We start from the raw sequence: 13,539 nt of genomic DNA, 5'->3' as shown, positions 1-13,539 counted from the left end.
GAATCCTCCCTTAGTTATGCTGCAATAGACATAGGCTGCCGGAGGATTCCCATGATGCATTGAGTTTTTCCTTTCCAGTCACCTTTCTCACTCACTATGTGTTAACAGACCTCTCTGCATTGAATTATATCTGTTATTAACCTCTGTCTCTCTTCCACAGCATGTCTTTTATCCTGTCTTCCTTCTCTCACCCCAACCGGTCGCAGCAGATGGCCGCCCCTCCCTGAGCCTGGTTCTGCCGGAGGTTTCTTCCTGTTAAAAAGGAGTTTTTCCTTCCCACTGTCGCCAAAGTGCTTGCTCATAGGGGGTCATATGATTGTTGGGTTTTTCTCTGTATCTATGAAGCGCCTTGAGGCGACTTATGTTGTGATTTGGCGCTATATAAATAAAATTGAATTGAATTGGGTCCAACTCCTGCCTGCCGCACAGCGATTCATGACACGGGTCTTTTAACCTAAAAATGTTTTAATGGCCATGAAGAAAGGACTCTTCAATAGATCTTTCAACTCACCTGTGTTTACTGTCTCCACCTGAAATTAATTGCAGTCTGAAGTTTTTTCTTTCTTCTGTCCTTTTGTCTTCAGTCTTCAGCCTTGGAAGGAAAAAATAAAAATATTGAAAACCTTATTAGCACACTAAATATACAAAACCTTGCTATATTTCAATTGTTTTAGATTGAAGTTGCCACTGCTAGCTAAGTCAGTTTTGAATCATGCTAATGAGAAGAAGAAAAAAAAACCTGCCGAACAATGAGGCTGCTGTTGTAAAAACGTCAACTTTCTTGCGTTGGCAAGTGGTCGTTAAAATATCATTAAGACCCTGTCTTTTTATGTAATTCTTAGTAAAACTGTTTTAATCGGTTAAAACTGACGACATAATCTATGTTTGAAAAAGAGCGCGAACAACAGCGAACCACTATTCACCACCTGGGTCTGTGCTTTTTAACACAACAGCGCATTCGAAATAGAAGTTCTTGCCTGCAACATATTAATATACTTGCTTTTTTACGGAAAAAATAAACATAACGAAGGTTCCGTTTTACTTACAAGTTTCTCCAAATGTGCTCTCCAGTCGCTCGAGAAGGGCAGCCATATTGAACAGAATTTTCTGTCAACGTCGTTCAGGTTAGAGAGAAAACGTCATGACGTAGTTGACATACACATGCGGAGCTCGGAAAAAAACCATAATTAAATCATAATTAAGAAAGCAGTATTTACTCTTAACTTCTAAGCCATGTACAATTATAACTGTTTGAATCGTTAACAGAACAAAAGTTTTAAGTTGTTTCAACTTTGAGGAATTTCAATTGTTATATCCACAAACTTTATAAGTCAGGTAGACTGTTGGGGTTTACAGTGCAGTAAAACTTGGCAAAGGACAATACTGTGTCATGAACACCTGTGCCTTTGATGCCTTCTGTCAAAGTCTGTGCTGCGCTTACTGTGACAGTCGTACTGCTCAAAACATGTTGAATAGTTCAGAGGAGAACAAAGTATTCCAGCTTGTGAAATCCCTTGCTTCAAAGGGTGTCACTGAACATGCCTATTCATTGAGGGCAGAGGTGCTGAGCTCAATATTCTGCCCTGTTCAGTTGAAGACTGGTGTTCATCGTGTTGATGCACAGTGCCATGTGTCCACAGTAATTCAAAAAACAATGACTGAAAATCCAAGTGTTCACTTCACAAGAAAGTGTTCCTCCCAGTACTGCAAACTTTACACACCAAACACAAGGCAAATACCTTTTGTTTCCATTGATCTGTCAGTCCTCTCAGCTTCTGGCATAGCTCACCTTCAGTCTGCTGAACAAGGGCTCAACCTTCCAGCATCGCCATGCCTAAGACCAATCGAAAGTCCTGATGCATCTCCAACAGCATTTAAAACAGTGCAAGAATTATGCTTCTATCCCACCTAGTTTTTGAGTTACACGACGTTTTGTAACTCCAAAAAACGGCGTTTTTCACCGCTCACCGCGATCAAATTCTGACTGCTGATCACCCTGATTTTTAAGGCGCCCCGCCCCCTTTTCAGGTGGCGCGATTGATAATGACACGGCTCTTCAGACCAAAGGTCCTGGGTTCGATTCCACCTTGGTCAACATGTTTTTTTAAACTACAAATTTATACACTATCACAGACCGGTAATTCGTATTGATAATTTATTACAATTCTGAAAAGTTTTATGATTTTACCAGCTTTTCTAATATGGACCTCAGATTCTCTGTGGCAGAAATACATACAAGTACACAGCCTGATGAAGCAGACAGAAGCAGTACCTCTGATTGGTTCAGCATTTTCACCTCTTATCAGCACAAATCTCAGCCTCTTCTGCTGTTTTCATTAGAATTTTAAGCTTTTCCACCTTTTTTCAGTTACGTGAGAACCAGTTTGGCTCAATGAGTAGCTGAAAAATATCCGCCTCTTCTGCTGTTTTAGCAGGATTTCAGAGTTCAGCTTTTTCACTTGTTTTAAGCACAAATTTCAGTTTCTTTACCTCATTTCACAACAAAGTTCTTCCTCTTCACCTCTTTTCTGCTAATTTGAGCTTCTGCTCCACAGTGCACATTTTCCCTCTCATCATATCTTTGCTTGTGACCAGAACTCATTTGGCTCAGAGGGTAGGGCAGCTGCCGTGAGACCCGGTGGCAGAGGCTCGAATCCTGTGAGAGTTGCTACACATGTTCCCTGCTTGCATGCGCTCTGCTTTCTTGACACTCTCCAGTGTGTCATTACACATACAGCCATCTTCAGCAAGCACTTCTGCTTCTACACCTCTTTTCAGCTCATCTTTTTGCTTCTTTACCTCTTTTCAGCAGATATTCTTCTGATTCACCTCTTTTCTGAAATATTTTCAGCCTTTTCACCTCTTATCAGCACAATTCTCAGCCTCTTCTGCTCATTTCAGCACAATTGTCAGTCTCTCCACCTCTTCTTTGTGAGAAAGAGTTTGGCGCAGTGAGATGAGAACCTGCCTTGAGTACCAGAAGTGCCAGGTTCGAATCCTGCTCAGGGCAACATTTTTTTGTTTGTTTTTTCAACTTTTTCAGCTTTTTTCAGCAGACATCTTCAGCGTTAAGGCATCCACACAGCATTTTCGCAGGAAATGCAAATTTTTCTAGTTTCATGATGAGACTGCCAAAATGCCAGGACAAAAGAGCCAGGACTGCCAAAATGAAATAAATAAATATATCATTAAATAATTAATTAAATGTGTCAATAATTAATTAAAATGTGAAATACATAAATAATTAATTAAATGTGTCAATAATTAATTAATTACATGTGTCATAACTATTTATTTAAGTAATTAATTAATTCAATTTTTAATTAATTATCGACACATTTAATTAATTATTTAATGGTGTATTTAATTAATTCATTATGGCAGTCCTGGCGTTCCATACCAAAGCGCTCACGGGCAGAGGATAGTCCACCCCCAGCTGCTATCAGGGCAGGAGATGTTCCCACCTATGCGTCCAAACTGCAAATGAATCACGTATGAGTGAAGCCTCTGCTCCCGCACTGACAGTAACGCAATCAGTTCAGTTCTTCTTTTACTGTTATGTTGTTTTGTGGATCACAAGGTTTAAAACTACTTAAACACACACACACACACACACACACACACACACAAAGTAACTCCACCAGAGTGCCTATTTCGAGTCACTTTTGCAGGTCCAAGCGCAGATAAAGGAGTAAGGTTGGAATTGTGGCATTAAAAAAAACAATAATCGCTAAAAGAAATTTAATATGAAGTTCTAAATAAATTCTAAATGCATTTAGGACGTTTTTTTACTCACTTTGTTTCTTCTTTTTTTCTCTCCTACAACATGGGTTACAATGACATTAGCATGACCAATCATGCAAATTAGGCGATGACGTCGTTTAGCGACTTCTAGAGACTTTTAGAATAGCCAAAAGTGATTTTTCTTGCTGAGGAGTTGGCAACACTGGCCAGGGGCTGCGACACATTTATACAGCCGTATTTCGCATATGACTATGAAAGGCGTAAGAGGAAGTAGTTTCTTCCAATTTAGACGATCCAAATGATATAGTTTCTTTCCATTGTGTTCCTGTTAATGAAAAACTACAAATTTACTCCAAAATACTAAAATATCGATATTTTAATATGAGAATCGATTCTAGAACATAAATTACTGGGATCGGAAGAATCGATATTTCAATATCGATCCACACACCAATTATCGCATGCACTCGCGCGACCAACACTCCTGCTTAAACGCACACAGTCACGGTGACACGTTTCTATCTCGGACCCTACGATCATTCGCACAGTTATAGAGGCGCTCTGTTTACTTACTGTTGTGCTGCTTCTCGTTCACGGGGAGGGTCTCAGGATCCCGTCAATCACCATCCAACCAAGGGGAGTTCAGACGCTATCTCACCGGCCTGGCCACAAATTCACATTCCAGGGCTTTCTTCGGGCATCCTAGTGTCCTGGCTGTCCACAGACTTCGGTATGTCCTACCCCCTCCTCAATGAAAGGCCATTTGTTGGAGTCCGGCTCCGAAGGACCAAATAAATGTTAGGTCTGTGCTTGCAGGCCTCGCTGACTCAGAGACTTAGTCCCGTGAACAAAGCCAGACGAACAGAGATCAATTGGTTTTAAGTTGCGCAAGGGGAGCCCAGTCAGAATCTCAGAGCTGTGAGCTCTGCACCCAAACCTCAGACGACTCCAACTCTGGCCCCCTCTTGCAGTTCTTTTATTAACTCAGTGTTTACACAAACATCTCATTAATCATGCGATAGATAAAATACATATAAACATGTGTCGTGTGTGTCTGCAACAGTGAACATGTGATGTGTGTGTGTGTGTGTGTGAATGTGTCTGTGAGCATGTGATGTGATCAGTGAAACGTGAGTGTGCGTCTGTGTAGAAAACAGAGGTGAACATTCATGCTAAAGATCTAATCATCTTGCACAATGACAACCATAATGATCCACAATTCTCTAACAGAACTGTTACCTGCAACTGCAACCACCTGACCTCATTCTCCATCCTCATGTCACCAAACATTCCAAAGAAACTCTGTTTAGACATTATAACCTACATTGGAGTTGGCCTGTCCATGATTTCCTTGGTCATATGTCTCATCATTGAAGGACTCATATGGAGAAAAATAACGACTGAAACCTCTTACGTGCGTCATGTTGCCATAGTCAACATTACTGTCCCTCCTGATTGCAAACATTTGGTTTATAATTGGAGCGGCCATTTCAGATGCAAAAGTTCAAAAAAAAAAAAAAAAAAAAACCCAGCGTGCACTGCAGCTACCTTTTTTTTAATCCATTTTTCTACCTAGCTCTGTTTTTCTGGATGTTTGCCTCAGCTTTGTTGCTGCTCTACCGTACAACTAATGTCTTTGGGGGGTTGTCTAAAGCATCTATGCTGGCCATTGGATTCTCTCTAGGCTACGGAGCTCCTCTCATCATAGCAACAGTAACTGTAGCTGCAACTGCACCTGACAACAAATATATCAGAGAAAATGTAATCTGTTGGCTCAAATGGGATGTGTCCAAAGCTCTACTGGTGTGTGATTCTTACACTGTTAATAGTGCTGATAAACCCAATTATCCTGCATGTGGTTTTCAGTTAGAGATATTTGTAATGAAAACCATTTTCACTAGCAGTCAAAAACTAATGTGTACCCTTATGGCAGCATTTTTGTTAAATATGAACAGAATGATAGAAGAAGTGCTGCCACATGCCTGGCCAGAGAGTACCAATTTGTTTATTTAGTAGTTCAATGAAAGGCTTCAGTTAAGTAAGAGTGAGGGAAAAAAATTGTGCTTACTTTCACAGTTTTGTCTTTTTAAAATAAAGAAAAACACTACATTTTTCAAAATATTTGTGGATGTTTAAGTGGCCATCCAATGAGATGACAGCGCCAGCTGCGTTAGCCTCATCTTAGATAACATCAATCAGATCATTAAAATAAACTAAGTTTTAAAAATAACATCTGAATATTATTGATCGCTTAAAAACCCACCTGAATAGTCTTGTTATTGATTTGGCCTCTGTAGTTTGGTTTTTCATATTTTCTGGTTCTTTACTCTTTCACATTCACACATTTAGCTTTTTTTTCTTTAACTGAAACTTTGTTTCTTAAGTATTTATTGTCTCTGAGCTGTTTTTCAGTTTTCAATCATTCTATCAGCTGATTCATAAGAGGATTAGTTGGCAGAATTGATTGACTAATCAGTTGACTGATCATGAAGTAACTCCAAATGTTGCCATGTTCAGATTGTTTTATTAGATTGTTTAAAAAGGAAACAATACTGAGAAACAAAGAGGTTGTTCAACATGTCAGACAGATTTTATAGAAAAGTTAAAACAGGAAACACACAACAGGTTCCATTTAATCAGGGATGAAAGATCAGCAGATGGAGGCGAGGTCAGGGGGGATCAGGTGCAGTAGAACTCTCCGGCATCAACTCTGCGTCTTTTACGACTCTGCTGCTCGAAGAACTGACGAATGTCATCAGATGTCACAACCTATCATAGAATAGTTAAATTATATCAGTTAACCTATCAGAACAGTCACAAGACACTTGACCTATCAGGTGGAAGACTCACTTTTCCTTCAGCTGCAAATCTCTGCAGGAAGTCCTTCAGCTCAGTTTTCATGTCATTGTATCCTGCAAGAAAAATAATCAGGACTATTTAATCTGTTCATAGACTTTCTGCAGGTTCAAACATTCTTCTTACAGAGTCCACTTACAGAATTGTTAAGTTAGTGTGAGCACCTGCATAAAAGCAAAGATTTCACGTGTGCGTTAAAAGAGTACTGAGGGGGGAAAAAACTGCGATGCGCGATACCACCACTGTTGAACAGGTGATGGAGAAACAGGTTTACCTTTTAGGTGACATGAATGAGTTGAACGGAAGTTATGAACGGTAGCTGACAGCTGGTAAGTGTGCAGGGGTAGGGCATTAACAGGGAAAGGGGGGCACAAAGAAATACGTTTCTTTCTTATTCTCATTTAACCCATTAAGACCTACCATAGTATGGAGCGCCAGGACTGCCATAATGAATTAATTAAATACACCATTAAATAATTAATTAAATGTGTCAATAATTAATTAAAATTGGAATTAATTAATTAATTATTGACACATGTAATTAATTAATTATGTATTTCACATTTTAATTAATTATTGACACATTTAATTAATTATTGACACATTTAATTAATTATTGACACATTTAATTAATTATTTAATGATATATTTATTTATTTCATTTTGGCAGTCCTGGCGCCTGGCTCTCATCTTGAAATAATTTTATCTGTCAGCCTCACCCATCAAACTCAGGGGGCGGGGTTAATGCTGATCGAGTCAAAACCATTGCTTTGGCCTGGTGGCCATTGTTTCTAGCACACAACAACCGGCATGTGGAAGCTAACAGAACTGAACTTTGAAAAACCCTGTTTGTGTGTCACCAAATACCGTTTTAATATTTTTTTTTAGCCGAGAATGTAGTGGTTTAATCTTCATGTGTCTGGTCGGTTTGTCAAGATACAGCCTCTTTGCAAAAGTGCTTCGATGATTTCGGAGATGTCTGCCCAGTCTCATGGCAAAGCGTGGGATAGACCCGCTCGCCTCGCAAGCAATCCCACCGACAAAGCGCAGGCCCCGGTACACAGCTGTAGTAACCCCCGCTGACTTCTTTTACTGAGGTTATATTTATCGGTGTTTTATTTCCTGATGTTCTTATGTGTCCTATGTGTTTCAGTCGCCAATTCTGAATTATAACTAACATTAAAAACATGTTTAAGGAGGAGAGAGAGCAAATAAATCTGTTTAACATCTGATCTTTGGGTTTTTGTTCAGTAATCAGCGTGACCTGTGTATAAACGCATAAAAGAGATAGCGTTGGTGATTCTGTCATGTAGTAACTGCTGGCTTTAACTGTACAAAGGTTGTTCAACACTATGAAACACATACAGACTTCATGATGTTCGGCTAATATTTTTATTGTGAATATTAATCATGCTGACCTCGCTCTGTACACCACGCAGCGAGGTCAGCATATCCACAGCTCCATGAGTTAACACAAAGTTTCCCAGCTGACTATCTAACTTCCAACTATTCCAGAGACGTGAAAATATACAGCATAAAGAAAAGTGTAAGAGACTCAGCAGCAGATTAGAATAACAGTTATACATTTAATAAATCACCAAATGAATCCAATAAAGGAGCAAACCTGTTCCGATAATTTGAGTTATGTTAAGTTTGTATTCCCTCAGCTGCAGACTCGCTGCTGTTTAAATGTTTGAAAAGGAAGATTAGATATAAACAAACGTCAAACATAGATTCAGTCTGCCTTCACATTTTATATGAGGCCAGCACGTATAGTGGCTGTGTCCTGTTTTAAGATCATACATGTAAAATTGTTGTCTGACCTCCGTCGATCCAGCCGCTCAGAGTCCGTGGTTACCATGGTTACTGCATAAGCAGCTATAATGTTAACAGCTGGCACTGAGGAAACCTACCGGCAGCATGGGTGTTTATGTTTTTCATTGCAAAAGAACTGTCTGAATGGTTAACTGAAGTTAACTTGGATAAATTATAGTTAAGGAGAATCACAGATAACGCCTACGTGAGCTGTGCGACTGTTCACCACTACACTGAAATCAGCAGGCTATTACTGAAATACACGTGCTATATCATAGACTATGATATAAATAGGGAGGTCCTATTAACATGTTTAGTTTTAAAGGACACCTTCCTGCCTTTAGTCTCCTTCATGAGCAGTATTAGTTTTCTTCTAACATCCAGAAGTCTGCACGATGTGTTTCATAGTTTGTAACAAGCCTTTGACAGGTAAACATAACATGACCGAAAAAGCAAAAAAAAAAAAAAAAAAAAAAAAAAAGAGAGAGAGTGTTGACATAAGATTTTCCTGCACATTTTTATACCTCTGCCAACAGAGAGAGAGAAAAAAAATCACATTCTAACAGACAGCTGGTGCTTAGAATACAGTTGAATAACTATTAAAAAACAGATGATATTTAGATGATAGTTCAGTCTAACACATGTGCCAGTGAACCATTAAACGTCTGTGAAACTATGCAGTTATGAAACGTAACTTTAACCTCAGCCAAACCGATTTGCTCAGTTGTAAATAAAACAGCGCTCGGGGAAAACACTATATTTACTCATCTTGTGCAGAAAAATGCGCTGACATTGCTTTATATCGAGCACCGGCTGCCCAGTTAAACTGTGACTATCACAGTTTAACTGGGCTATCACCAGGTAACTATCACGCCTACGTTACCTGACTATCACCAGGTAACGTAGGCGTGTTTCTTGAATTAGCAGCAGGTGTTAAACAGCTGACAGATGAGGAGGAGGATGCATGCAGGTAAACTGAGGGTCTGCTGAGCTGATCGCTGGTTTCGTGAGAAAAATGTCAGCTCGTTCTTTATGTTACAGAAGCACAGAGACACAAGACCAGGCGGAAAGAGACGATCGTTCGGTGAAAATGAGAATCTGCGAATGCAACATGTGGAACACGGAGAGTGGAATATGTAAACAAACCAGTTAACGTAACCCCCTGGATGCACTCTGAATGCTAATTGTTAGCAGAGCTAGTGAAATCTCTGAAAACATCTGAGCACTTTTGCAAACATGTTCTATGTTGACAACCTGACCAGACATACGTCGCGACATTCGCGGCTAAAACACTGTTAAAAGTGTAGCTGGTGACAGAAAAACGGGGTATTTTAAAACTACACCACCACCATTGCTGCCTGTGATTTGATCTGCATTCTGCGATACCTGGCTGCCCCAAGTCTACACAAGCAATCGATTATCTAGGATCGACCTGTTTTGACTTACTTTGCACGGCAACCAATCAAATGTTAGAGAAGCTGCATGGGCAGCGTTAACCCCGCCCCCTGAGTTTGATGGGTGAGGCTGACAGATAAAATTATTTCATGATGAGAGCCAGGCGCCAGGACTGCCAAAATGAAATAAATAAATATATCATTAAATAATTAATTAAATGTGTCAATAATTAATTAAATGTGTCAATAATTAATTAAAATGTGAAATACATAAATAATTAATTGTGTCAATAATTAATTAATTAAATGTGTCAATAATTAATTAAAATGTGTCAATAATTAATTAAAATGTGAAATACATAAATAATTAATTAAATGTGTCAATAATTAATTAATTACATGTGTCAACTATTTATTTAATTAATTAATTCCAATTTTAATTAATTATTGACACATTTAATTAATTATTTAATGGTGTATTTAATTAATTCATTATGGCAGTCCTGGCGCTCCATACCATAGAACCAAGTCCGCCAGAGCTTATATTATATTTTTACATGCTGTAGTGCCATTTTTGGGAGCATTTCAAGTTGCTATACATCAATACAACCATTATAGCTCACAGTTCATTTGTTTCACTAGTTTTTTCACATCGGCTGTGAGATGGGCACGCATAGAGTCACAGATTAAGAGCGATGGTGATGCGTGGAAAAAAACCACCTGGTCTCCTTACATACACCTCCCTCAGCCAGTCTTTCATCATTTCCTCATCCATCCAGCCCTTTTCATTTGCCTTAATGATGATTCCTGCTGGAAACTTCTCTTTAGGCAAAGTCTTTCGCTTAAAAATCACCATAGGCGGCAGTTTCTGTCCATTAGCATGGCAGCCAAGCACAACAGTAAAAGACGACTTTTCATACCCCGTTGTGCGTATCGCTACCGTGCTGGTCCCCTTCTTCTCCACAGTGTGACTCACCGGGATGTCAAAAGTGAGCGGGACCTCGTCCATGTTAGTGATGTGGCTGGGCTGGATGTTTTTGTCGCCGATGTGTTTGCTGTAGTAGGAGCGGAAGATGGCCAGCTTTTCATTATAATCCGCTGGAAGTTGCTGCGCTACCGTAGTCCCGGTCCTGATGGAAAAATGGCACCGTTTCATAAAAAGTGAAAGTGAAACTGCTTTTAGCCAAATGGTGACCGTCGAAACGCTTCTCCCGCTCGTTCTTTGCTCGATGATCCACCGCTCGAGTCTTTCCTCCAACTCGGCCACACTTCACCCTTTAGCGTTCTCATGGTGTTCTCTACTACGTCCTCATTACAACACACAGGGCGCACTGCGCTATAGGGCGCGCCGTACTTTTTGAAGAAAATCTAAGACTTTTAAGTGCGCCTTATGGTCGTGAAAATACGGTACTAGTTATTACAAACACAATCAAGTGTGGTACAATGTCTTAATCTTAAACCCAAATTACTGTCTAAAATACACAAAATATATCTGTGAAGGTTCTAAGTAATCCAAAAGTTGACACTTTTCTTTCCAAGCTCCTTAGAATACACAACATAGATCAATCAACATCCCTTCTGCAAAGTGGAAAGCAGATTTATCAGTCGGCTTAGACCAAAACTTCTGCTCTCAGGTATGCTTAAAAACCTTTCAAGTGATTAGAAATCCCAGTCATGGTTTTGTCCCGCCTTTGCAATTGTGGTTGATGTAGGAGTAGGTGCGTGCTTGGGGCATCTGGGGACTCCCTAGGGACATTTTTCCTGGAGGGCTCAACCCAGGGGCTGTGGTCATGACCTTGTTGGGGCTCTGGTGGCTCTTGGGTAGTGTTTTCCTGGTGGCTACGTGCAGCAGAGCTGGGGGAGGGTCTGTGCTGGCAGAAGAGGGTTACTGGCCTGGTAGCTTGGCTGCCGCGGTGTGATTCCGGGGCAGGCTTAGGGTTCTGGGGTGCTCCGCTTCCGGGCTAGGCCTCGGGGGCTTGGGTTCTGGTTGGTGTCGCTGGGGTTGTGGGTGGGTACGTGCCAGCCCTGGTACATTGACGGAACTGGGGGCCACTTCAGCTGGCGGGGAGGTTGTTACATCCTTGCACGAGGTCTCTGCTCTCCAGCAGTTCCCTCTGAAGATGGAGGGAGAGCTCTAGCAGAGGTGCAGAATGAACTCAATCTGGGTGTCTATTTTCTTATGTAGTCTGGAAGATGATTATATGATGGGGTGGGTGTAGTTTCCTGCGTTGGGGTCAGGTGGGCCGCCATGGGCTCTGTGGCGGTTGATGGTGCTACTACAGTGGGGGGCCCCGGTCTGGATGGGCCCAGGCACCCTGGCCTTAATTGGTTTCCAAGAAACGGTGGTGGCTGAACTGAGTTAGGCACCCCCGTTCCCTGGACGTACTACGTCCAGTCTCAAATACCACTTGCTAGCCAAGCACACAGCTAACGCAGAGAGCCCTCCTCCCTCTCACCAAAGGCAGACCACGCTGGATACCTTTCAAAGGAGACGTCTGGACAATTCTACAACCAACAAACTTTCAACAGCCATAGCAAAATGGGTGGCTACAGCTTGCAGGTCGATTAACATTGTGGAGGATGAGCATCCTCCACATAGCATAGCATCCAACAACTGCACGTATGAATTCCCTTTGAGAGCCACCACTGTAAGATGGACAAAGATTCTCATCTTCATACAAGTTGTGTAAGCCAAAGTCGTGGAGGCTTTGGGGCTGACCAACACGGTTGCACTCACCAGAGACTATTGGACTTCTCTAAGTAAACATAGGGGTAACAGCGCATTATTTTTCACCAGAGTGGGAACTTCAGTTGAATGCTGTGACTGTTATGAAGACGGAGGAGAGGCACTTTGCTGACACGTGCGCTAAGCACTTTATGCCGGTGGCTAGACAGTGGGGAATCGAACAACAGCAAATTGCAAATTTTCATAAGAAAGAGTCACTTACACAGGACGTATCAACAAGACGGAACAGAACCTTGGAAATGATCAAGTGTGTTCTAAGAGATCGAGAACCACTCAAGAAATGCACTGGCACTACATGCAACCAATGTCACAATGCCATCAACAACAACTGAAGAAGCTGGAGACTGCTGGAACACTGCAGGTAATTTATTAATATTTCCTCTTACCACTTTTGACATAGGAATGTTTGTGTGTGTGTGTGTGTGTGTGTGTGTGTGTGTGTGTGTGTGTGTGTGTGTGTGTGTGTGTGTGTGTGTGTGTAAAATATTTTAACCTTATGTGAGTGAATGTAACAAATTCTTAATGAAGTGTATTTCTCTATGGAGGGAGGGGAGAAGTTTGTTTCCTGCTCAGTGGTGTTGCCAGCTTTGTGTCACCAGTTGCGAGTGATGGAGGTCTCTGAGGACGATCCAGCTTACATGGTTAAGTTCAAGGGTGACCTTCAAAACAGAAATGGAGAAGCGCAAGGAAAAAGCTAACATCATGTGGATCCTAGGTTTAAGGATCTTAAGTGTCTGAGCAGACCTGACAGGGCTGAGGTGTGGCGCTTGATCAGTGCATTGCTGAGGGAGAGGCAGAGGCCTGCGCAGCTTGAACAACCAGTAACATTTGAGCCATCTAAGAAAAGATCAGCTCTCGTGCTTGCTTCAGTCTTCATCTGATGAAGAAGAGGATTGCATTGAGAAATGTGTGGAGTGATACTGGGCAGAGCCAACTGTTGACATAGAGGACTGTCCCCAGAAATGGTGGCCCAAGCATGAAGGG

At 41.1% G+C, this 13,539-nt stretch overlaps 1 protein-coding gene across 4 annotated transcripts in view; it reads right to left on the bottom strand.

Moving 5' to 3' along the window:
* Positions 1 to 6,259: 6,259 nt before the first annotated feature.
* ubr7 (ubiquitin protein ligase E3 component n-recognin 7) overlaps positions 6,260 to 13,539 on the bottom strand; it is a 30,441-nt gene continuing 23,161 nt past the window's right edge. For all 4 annotated transcript variants that reach the window (XM_085381345.1, XM_085381346.1, XM_085381344.1 and 1 more), the window contains 2 exons: positions 6,595 to 6,656; positions 6,260 to 6,513 (listed from right to left, as the gene is read on the bottom strand). In XM_085381345.1, the coding sequence (XP_085237471.1) occupies positions 6,424 to 6,513; positions 6,595 to 6,656 (152 nt within the window). In that variant the 3' untranslated portion in view covers positions 6,260 to 6,423. The remainder of the gene's footprint in view (positions 6,514 to 6,594; positions 6,657 to 13,539) is intronic.

The sequence above is a fragment of the Rhamphochromis longiceps genome, linkage group LG15, assembly GCF_057381845.1.
Source record: "Rhamphochromis longiceps isolate RC_006_pf linkage group LG15, R_longiceps_female_GT1.1, whole genome shotgun sequence".
Classification (NCBI taxonomy): Eukaryota; Metazoa; Chordata; class Actinopteri; order Cichliformes; family Cichlidae; genus Rhamphochromis; species Rhamphochromis longiceps.
Note: the sequence above shows the minus strand (reverse complement) of the source record. Positions and strands in the feature narration are given on the sequence as shown.